The sequence below is a fragment of the Engraulis encrasicolus genome, chromosome 17 (genome assembly GCF_034702125.1).
Source record: "Engraulis encrasicolus isolate BLACKSEA-1 chromosome 17, IST_EnEncr_1.0, whole genome shotgun sequence".
In the NCBI taxonomy this organism is placed as follows: Eukaryota; Metazoa; Chordata; class Actinopteri; order Clupeiformes; family Engraulidae; genus Engraulis; species Engraulis encrasicolus.
In genome coordinates, this window is record NC_085873.1 from 12,048,826 (window position 1) to 12,058,825 (window position 10,000).

Below are 10,000 nucleotides of genomic sequence, written 5' to 3' on the forward strand. Positions count from 1 at the left end.
TTTGGAATCCCGTTTGTAGTTAACTCCATTGTTCATTCCACCTGCTGTGATGCTTGTTTTGATGCATAAGTGTGCTACCAGAGTTTGAGGGTAATGTGTGTGGGGTGCTCCGCAATGTTGACAAAAGCAATGTCCAGTGGCCTTAATGCAGACTGACTAAAATGCACATTCAAGTTGGTTATCTTCCAGGAGTCCTTTGACTGACTAAGATGCACAGGTGATTTCAGGGAATTCTGTATGCCCGATTAGCAGTCCAGCCCTGGGCGATTTGGTAACCTGCCAGGAGTCCCCCTTTGTAATGTGTGATGGGGCAATGCAGACTGACTAAAATGGTCAGGTACCTGCCAGGAGTGTTTTGTAATGTGTGCTAGGAACGGAAATGGACTGTCGAGTTGGTTAGTTGCCAGGTGTCCTTTGTAATCTGTGATAGGACGATGCAGACTAAACCCGACATGTGAGTTTGGTTATCTGCCCGGAGGAGTCCTTTGTAATTGTGACAGAACAACGCAGACTGATTAAAATGGACAGGTGAGTTGTTTACCTTCCAGGAGTCCTTTGACTAACTAAGATGTGATGTGTGATTGGACAACGTAGACTGACAAAAACACACTGGTGAGTTTTTTAACTGCCAGGAGGAGTCCTTTGTAATGTGTGATAAGGCTGACTAAAAATGGACAGGTCAGCTTTGTTACCTGCCAGGACTGTTTCATAATGTGTGATAGCAACATGGCTACCTGCCAAGACGTCCTTTGTAATGTGCGATTGGACAACACCGACTAATTTGAATGAAGTGACATTAGTTACCTGGTGCATCCACTGGGTGAAGGACAGCTGCCAGGAGTCCTTCTTCTCCAGGTGCAGGTAGGTGTTGAAGAGGATCAGGTACATGTAGCGCTCCAGGTACTGAAGACTCCTCAGCAGTAACTGCTGGCTCTCCTTCTCTGGCTTACCACTCTTGATCTGCAGAGAGAGAGAGAGAGAGAGAGAGAGAGAGAGAGAGAGAGGGAGAGAGAGAGAGAGAGAGAGACAGAGAGAGAGAGAGAGAGAGAGAGGAGAGAGAGAGAGAGAGAGAGAGAGAGAGAGAGAGAGAGAGAGAGAGAGCGACAGAGCGACAGAGAGAGAGAGAGAGAGAGAGAGAGAGAGAGAGAGAGAGAGAGAGAGGGAGAGAGAGAGGTCCATTGGTGAGTAGATAAAAAGTTATGTCTTTTTCCCTTGCAAATCAAAAGTGAGATGAGTCTGTCAGAGAGTAGTCCTTAGAGTATGAAACAAGCAGTGGCAGTTCTCCCCTTTTGGTTCACTGCACTTTACCTGCAAGGGATTTCCAAAAGGGTGGGGAGGAGGAATATTAGTAGTAGTAGTAGTAGTAGTAGTAGTAGTAGTAGTAGTAGTAGTAGTAGTAGTAGTAGTAGTAGTAGTAGTAGTAGTAGTAGTAGACTAGTAATGCTTGTGCATCAATCGAGTAGTGGTAACTTAACCAAACCCCAGAAGCAGAATATATTTTTTGAATATCTTGTTTTGAGTAGTTTCTAGTCAGTGTTTGTGTCAGGATAGTTGGAATTGGGAGGGAAGAGAGAGGTACAGATCTGTCAAAGGGTAGAAGAGGGAATTACGGAGTGGGTGGAAAGTGGTGTTTCGTGGGTAATGTGAAAGATTGAGGGCAAGACAGGCCTGCCTGGTAGTGAGAAGTCTGGATCTACTTTGACATTCTGGTTGTACAGTTCCCTGCTGGGTGAAGGCTTAACACTGGAGACCAAAAAGGCTTTGAGGATAAAATTAGAAAAGAAACGCAAACTCCTTCTCAGCTGAAAGTGTTTCCAACAAAGGATCATTTCTTTTTTGCTTTATGAAGGTTATAGGTTCTGACAACCAGATATGGTAGCCGGTAGTGCCTACGAAAGGACTTGAGGTCGGAAATGAATTCATGAGAATTGGGTTCTCATTAAACTGTATGCATTGGGAGGGGGCTCTTTCAGGTGATCTTGCCCAGAGCCCAGTCAAAGCTGCCAGAGGCCCTGGGTATGCCACTCTGTACTGTATACCATGATGAAACCTTATACACATCATAGTGTCTGGATCTGTCAACTTACATTCTCTGAAGCAACATACCTAAATAAGTGACTAAACACGCTAGAACTGACACCACCCCAAGGTCAGGTGACTCTTGCCAGCACAAAATCATTTTTAAAAACAGTAGCAGGTTCGACAGTTGACTTGAACGGTCTATTTCACATACATGTGTCATGCCATGAGTCATGTGACTCTTTCGCGCCACTTGCAAAACAATGAGCGCCTTGAAACAACACAGCCATTTCAAAATAGCAGAAAAAAGACCTCAGTCAAAAGTCGGCCCTCTCTCATCCCTCTCTAAGCTATGCCTGGAATGTGGTGTGTTTTGTTTTGCTTGTGATGAGACCCCAGGCCTACTTGACTGCGGCTCCAGTAGGCCGGCAGGCAGACAGGCATGCATGAGGTTTGGTTTTAAAATCGCAAATTAGTCTGCACTGTGGATGATGTGAGGTTCAGTCTGACGAAGACCTGTTACGTCGAAACGTTATATAAATAAATCACAGCAAGGAAGCTTCTGTGTGTGTGCCATATCAGATTTCCAAAGGCTATCAGTCTCTCCATAATCACTATCTGAGGTCCTACCATCGATTGTTGGTGCTTTAGCACTTATTCGAGATGGCCAGTTTCAAAGAGATAAGATGAAGGTCACAGTGGTCCTAGATTGCATAGATAGATAGATGGACATAGATAGATTCTTCTCGGAGTGCTGTGTGTTTCGCTTCGCTTGTGAAGAGACCCTAAGCCACCTCTTCCTACCCGAGATAATAGAAGCTGCGGCTGGCAGGCATAAGGTTTGCCTTTAAAATGGCAAATTACTCTGCACTTTGGATGATGCGAGCTTCCAGCTAGACGGCAAGGGCAATATGGCACAGGAAAACAAAGATAACCTCCCTCATTATGGTGGTATATACTTTACTTTGTGGTATAAAGTTTGTTTTTTTCCCCCATTTTCAACTTGGAATTTGTATGCAAAGCTGCAAAGCCTCATTTGACATTTTATGTGGCATGATATTTGCTCATTAGGTGAAGAAGAATAGCTACCAATATCCACAGAGGGGTGGGTACAGACTACGAAAGGGGGAGAAAGTGTCAGACCTTCAAAGGCCATCAGTCACTTGGCAAGGTCACCAGGGCAATTGTAGATCTTGCCAATCGATTGTTGCGGCTCTACAGGTGGTGTTATGGAGCCCACTGGGGGCGTTGAGAAGGAGACAGCTGAGAGGGAGCGGGTGTTCAGTTGCAAATGGGGGGTGGGGGGGGTGTCAGTCTATTTAATTTTTAACATACATTATTTTACTAAGGGGCGTTTAGCAGTCTTATGATGAGGTTAATCGGGGAGTTGGCAGATGTATGATGTGGGCAATGGGGTGTTTGTTCAGAAAAGATCGAGAACCAGAACCACTGCTCTACAGCACTATTGTGAAATAGCCAATTTAAAAGAGACCAGATGTGGGTCACAATGGTCATAGGTTATGAATTATTCATTTTGCTCGATTGTTGTGATTTTTTGTTGTTTTGTTGTTTGTGTCGCTGTGGAGGTGGCTCTGGCTTCCACAGGCTTGAGATTTGGTTTTTAAAATGGCAAATTCAGTGGCGGTCATAGGGGTGGACCAATCTGGCAATTGCCCATGGTGACACCTGCGAGGCAGCGGCACCTTCAATAAACTCCACCCGCGAACATCGCAAATTCGATCAGCAATTACAGGGGGGGTTTTTGTCGATTTTGCTTTTTTTTCCGCAGGGGGGTGGGACAATAGTTGGGGCCGGGATGCTGAAAACGGCAAAGCAGAAAATATATGAGCTGGCTAGAGAGAGAGGGCAGTTAACAAAACAAAAAAAAGAAACTATTCTCATTATGCTGATTTCTTTTTGCAAAATAATTTTATTTTCCAAATGTGAACTTAGTTTATATGTGGCAAAGTTCCATTTGACATTTGCTGTGGCCACGCACTAAGTGTAGAATTATGAAGAATTATGGCTAAAGGATGGGAAACTGACAATGACAGGGGGAATGCACAGTGCTCATTTGAGACACCCTGACACCAAACATCCAGGCTCGTTACCAAGGCAGTTTGAACACCACCACAGCCCTAATGATGGTCAATCCAGCATTGTCCACCATCAAGAGGTCAAGAAAGACACCCAGAGGTCCTTTTAATCCATTGTTATATAAGTGCTTGAGACTGAAGTGGTGGATTGAGATACAATTACACCATAAAGATACAGCAGGCCCATTGGTGTTGATTATAGAGCTTAGCCACAATACTGGTGCTGGTGGTCATTCCATCTAGCTTCAAAACCATCAGAGGTCATTTTGTGTGACTTTGTCTGGATTTGTCTGATGTGCTGAGTTGAGATGCCATAGCATCCCAGTGCCAGGTTCCTTTGACATGGTCGTCATGATTACAATACTTAGCACACTTTGAAATGAAAAGAAACAAAACAACACTTAGTCCAGCAGAGGTAGCGGTTGGTGAGAATGCTAAGCGAATCTGGAGTGTTTCTTTAAGATGTCTAGCTGCTTCAATGACAATTGGACAAACCCAAAGGCCTAAAAGATACAAATGCTCCTTCATCTGCACAGCTATAAACATGCCAAATTTGCACAGATAATTCTGCCTCCTGCACTTTGCATCCTTGCATTTTTTTGCACATTGGACTGGTATTTTAATCTCCTTGTTTTGATCTGACCTTTTATCTATTTTATTATCTTCGTCTCTTCTTTTATCCTCTCACTTTATATTGTTTTATTTTATTTAATTTTAATTCTGTGTTGACTGTGTTTAATTGTGCTGTGTTGACCCCAGGTACCTGTCTTTAGTCTATTTGTTGTCTGTTCTGGATGTCTTTACCTGCTACAAACCTTATTTCCCCCTTGGGGACAAATACACTTAAACTTGAACTTGAATTGCGATAAGATGGTCAAAATAGTGGTCCAAAGTAGTGAAGTGTTGATTAACCGTCTGATAATCATGGTCACTATAGAAATACTGTCTAGCCTGCAGAGGACTTGTGTGTGTGAGAGAGAGAGAGAGAGAGAGAGAGAGAGAGAGAGAGAGAGAGAGAGAGAGCTGCTTCTTTGCTTCCGAGTATAAATAATGCAACAGTCACGCTGAGAACAGAAATCTGAGAAAATCAAGGCGAGCCAGACAGAGATGTAGTTAGTCAATCAGTAACAGCTTTGGATTCAGCCAAAACTATTACAATGTGTTTAAAATGTGTGGCAACCATGGCCAAATGCTTAAGGAGATGGGTTTTAAATCAGAGGGTTGCAGGTTTAAATCCCACCATGCCACTTCCTACCACACTCCATGGCTGAGGTGCCCTTGAGCAAGGCACGTAACCCCATACTGCTCCAGGGAATGTAACCCTGTAATACCTGGTACTTAAATATAACTGTAAGTGGCTTTGTATAATATCAAACTAGATCAATATACCCACAACTCCGTGCCTCATAACACGTCTGTTCACTGTGAGATAAGTCCTTACATACAATACAGCACGCCGGTACGACATGATACAATATGATGCAATACGGTAATTGATCATTTTCACTGAAATTATTTTTAAATCAATGGGCAACACTTATTTAAAGGTCTGCTGTGTAAGTTTAGTGATTTGTATTTCCAAAATGTATGCTGCCATTACTAAATGCCCAGAAAACGAATATTCCCAAAGGCCAGCCATAAATGCAATTCATACAAAAATGGGAGCTAGCAAAGCATTTATTTCATAAAACCCAACAACAACAAAATATATGCCTATGCAGCAGTGTTTAGATGGGGAATTGGAAGTCAGTCACCACCAGTCAACCCTCCACCCCTCTGACCCATCCAATGCATGCCTTGTATGCACCATTAAGTCCCGCATCAGCAGGACGGTGGGAGGGGGAGGTAGAGAGGAGGACGGGAAATCTAAATGGAATCTCCTGTGGCGCCATCACTCTCGCACAGGCCCTCATGGTCCGGTGATTACGCCCTTGCCTTTTCTATGCAGAGGAGAAGAGGAGTGAAAGCGAGAGGCAGAGGAGAGGAAAAGAGAGGGGAGGGGAGGGGAGGAGAGGTTGAAGAAAGAGGGAGAGGAGAAGAGAGGAGAGGAGTTGGAGAGGAAGGTAAATGCAGACGAGGGGCAGGGTGACTGGAGGAAAGGAGAGGGGAGGGGAGGAGAGGGGAGAGGAGGAAAGGAGAGGTGTGGTTGAAGAAAGAGGGAGAGGAGAAGAGAGGAGAGGAGAGGAATATAAGTGCAGGGACGAGGGACGGAGTGACTGGAGGAAAGAAGGAGAGGGGAGGATGAGCAGATGAACAGAGGAGTAGAGATGCCAATCAGCCCATGCCGGTGTCCATTAGTGACTCTGCAGTGGAAAGCAGTGTAGAAGAAAGGAGAGGAGAGGAGAGGAGACCAAGATGAGCGAAGAAGAGAGGTGGAGAGAAGGAAGGAAGGAACACAGGGGGTGAATCATCCTCATCCAAGGCCAATTTAGCGGCTCTTTGAGGTGTTATGCTTTCAAAAAGGTCAACGCCATAATTTCACCCCCTACTGCTGACCTACTCCAAAGTGCACGCTGTGTGTTGCACTGAAACGGAAAAGGGGGGAAAATGACAAGATCAAATGAATCCCAGTGCATCAATTTGCTACCAAACATGTCTACTCCACATCTCTACCCCAAAGCTCTACTCATGCTGTGTGTTGCACTGAAATGGAAAAGGGGAAAAAAGGACACGATCAAATGAATCCAAGTGCATCGATTTGCTACCAAACATCTCTCTAAACCCAATGAGCCAGTGGGAGCCTTGCTGTTTTATAGGGCTTGCAAGATGATGCATGGAATGAAATGTGTTTTGAAAATGCTACACAGCACATTCCAAATGGACTGAAGGGCTCAATGCAGTGGCTCTTTCTTTCCTTCGTCAGGAGAAGCCATAAGACGTCTGTTATGGAAGTTGTTCTGTTTATCTAGGTTAGCTTCAGCCATGAAAACACGTTTGCTATAATAGGCTGTGAACATGTTTCTTCCCTGTTGTGCAAAATACCTTAATTGCCATTGTTCCCACCACGAAGCTGTGCATTTAAAACCAAGATGACATATGGCTTTCACACCTGTTTGTGGTCTTGTGCCAAAAACACATACTTTAGAACTGAACCCAGTAACCTCGTCTTTCAACCCAAGATCTTGGAAAAGGGTTTAAACAAGTATTCTGCTTTGGTTAAACACGATACAAGCTGTGTGTCAAACGATTCGATTAATAATAGGCTTTGGTAATGCATCAATGACTGCCTTGGCCAAACTACAAAAAGGTAGTTAGAAGAGAACATTGAGTTCTCCATCTTTCCCCTCAAGGTTCAATCCTGCAGAACATGCAAAAATTACTCTCTGGAACCCATTTAACAAATGTGTGGTCACTCACAGAGAGCTGAAAGTTTACAGCAGAGATTCTAGAATCCTCGGTTTAGAGTTACCGTGCCAGCATTCCGACATGCCTGCCAAACAAGCACGGTTGCTTTGTGACATCAGAAGCGGCAGGGAGATTATTACATGGACCGCAGGGATTCCATCCTCGAAATTTGCCACCACAAACCGACACTCTATCAAGGGCAAACAGAAGCGGCTCTCAACAGGCAACCTGTAGAACCAGAACAGCCGATGGGGGTGTGGGGGTTTGCGAAGTGGTCAGTTGTCCCAGACCCAGGGAGAGGCGGATCCAGAGTTTGGTACCCATGACATTGGATGTGTTGGGGCAGAGGGTGCTTTCAAATGACTTGGGCATGCCAAAGCAGCTACTCTTTCCAAACATGTTGGACCCGTTTTCTGTCATGGTCTTCCAAGGCTGTATGTCCTTCAGACAGTTCAGTTACCATGATCAGGTTGGAACAAGACATCGGACAATATTGATTGAGCGATGCTGTCTGTCAAATGGTTCAATCTGCATTGCCATGGTGAAAACTACAAGGCAAAAACTATGGTATAATAGCAAGACTGATTCAGATGTCACAGCACACAGAAGTCCCATTAATACTGTAGCCTCAATTTAAGGTCTGTATTAGGGCAGCACAACTACTCAAAAGTAAGTGATAATCGCGTTTTCGGGTGAGACTAGAGTAGAGTAGAGTAGAGCATTTCATCCTCCGTGCGTTTACCAAACCCACTAAAATGCTTCCATTCGCTTTCCTGCTCTTCAAAAAACCTGCTGTGTGACAAACCTCCAGAGTCTCCCGAGGAGATGTACACCACAGGAGAGGAGAGGTACACCACAGGAGAGGAGAGGAGAGGAGAGGAGAGGAGAGGAGAGGAGAGAGATGGCCCAGTTTGTTTACTCTCACCAGCAATAAAACAGTGAATAGTGCCAACATTGCAAGTAGAGTTCTTGCTGTGCAAGCTAAAAACCAACACATTTCAATCCCATCACCCAACCAGACAATAGCTGAAACATATAATAGCGGGCATATTTTGGCATTTTTGACTGCTTTTGAGTGCCAACATTGCAAGGAGACATTTTGTTTCGCTTGGGGACATTTGCTGTCCTCTCTTTTTGGCAGATTTTGACTGCCGCTCTACAGACATTACTTACTGAGCAGTGTTGCAAATGTTTGAAGATGATTTATTCATGACCTTATCTTCTCTTTCCGCCGTGGTGTGTGTGTGTGTGTGTGTGTGTGTGTGTGTGTGTGTGTGTGTGTGTGTGTGTGTGTGTGTGTGTGTGTGTGTGTGTGTGTGTGTGTGTGTGTGTGTGTGTGTGTGTGTGTGTGTGTGTGTATGTGCGTGTGTGTGTGCTTATAAGACTTTTTTGGATCTTGGCCCAGACTGTCTGGCAGATATACTCTGAGATGTTTTTGCTTCGACATGTTTGCACTGTTAAGGAAACAGATGAGCAGTCAATCCTTAACATGAGTAAGCAAGAAGTAAAATCAGGAGCCAACAATTGGAGCTACGATTAAGAGGAAAAGTTTCAGTGGAAATGAGGACAGCGGTGCATCTGTGCCTGTGTGTCTAGGAGTGTGTGTGTGTATGAACGTGTGTGTGTGTATGAACGTGTGTGTGTGTGTGTATGGACGTGTGTGTGTGTATGAACGTGTGTGTGTGTGTATGGACGTGTGTGTGTGTGTGTGTGTGTGCGCGCGCGTGTGTGTATGTGTGTGTGTTGTGCCATCGCTGTGCAAGCTCCAGTGGCCTCTGAAAAAGGTCAGAGACACTGAGGGACACGCACTCAAGGGCGCGTGGCAGCCAATAATCAGAGCAAAGGAAGTTCCATTAGGTGGGCATTGAACCAAGGTGTGTGTGCGTGTGTGTGCTACACAGAGCTACTACTCAAAGTGAAGCTCTACTGCATAATTACTGTAAGAACATTTGAAAAGGTTAGCGCATGCACACAGAAGCGCTTGCACACACCCACACATACCGTACCCACATGTGCCAGCACACAATCGCTCACAATCGCTCACACATTGTCACATGTGCACACGCACACACACACACACACACACACACACACACACACACACACACACACACACAAGCATGTACATACATACACACACGCGCATGCACATGGTCACACACCGTCACATGTGCACACGCACACACACACACACACACACACACACACACACACACACACACACACACACACACACACACACACACGTGTGCACACACACATACACACGTGTGCGCAAACACACACACACACACACACACACACACACACACACACACACGTGTGCGCAAACACACACACACACACACACACACACACACACACACACACACACACGTGCGCACGCACACACGCACGTGCCCACGCACACACACACGTACGCACGCACGCACGCACACACACACACACACACACACACACGTGCGCACACGCACACACACACATGCGCACGGAAATCATGAAATATGTAGCTGTGCCTCTTCCCTATCGTGGCCCTGTCC

The 10,000-nt window shown here is 45.2% G+C and overlaps 1 protein-coding gene across 2 annotated transcripts in view; it reads right to left on the reverse strand.

Annotated features, from left to right (window-relative positions):
- pald1a (phosphatase domain containing paladin 1a) overlaps positions 1-10,000 on the reverse strand; it is a 167,567-nt gene that overhangs the window by 23,376 nt on the left and 134,191 nt on the right. For both annotated transcript variants that reach the window (XM_063221753.1, XM_063221754.1), the window contains exon 19: positions 805-960. In XM_063221753.1, the coding sequence (XP_063077823.1) occupies positions 805-960 (156 nt within the window). The remainder of the gene's footprint in view (positions 1-804; positions 961-10,000) is intronic.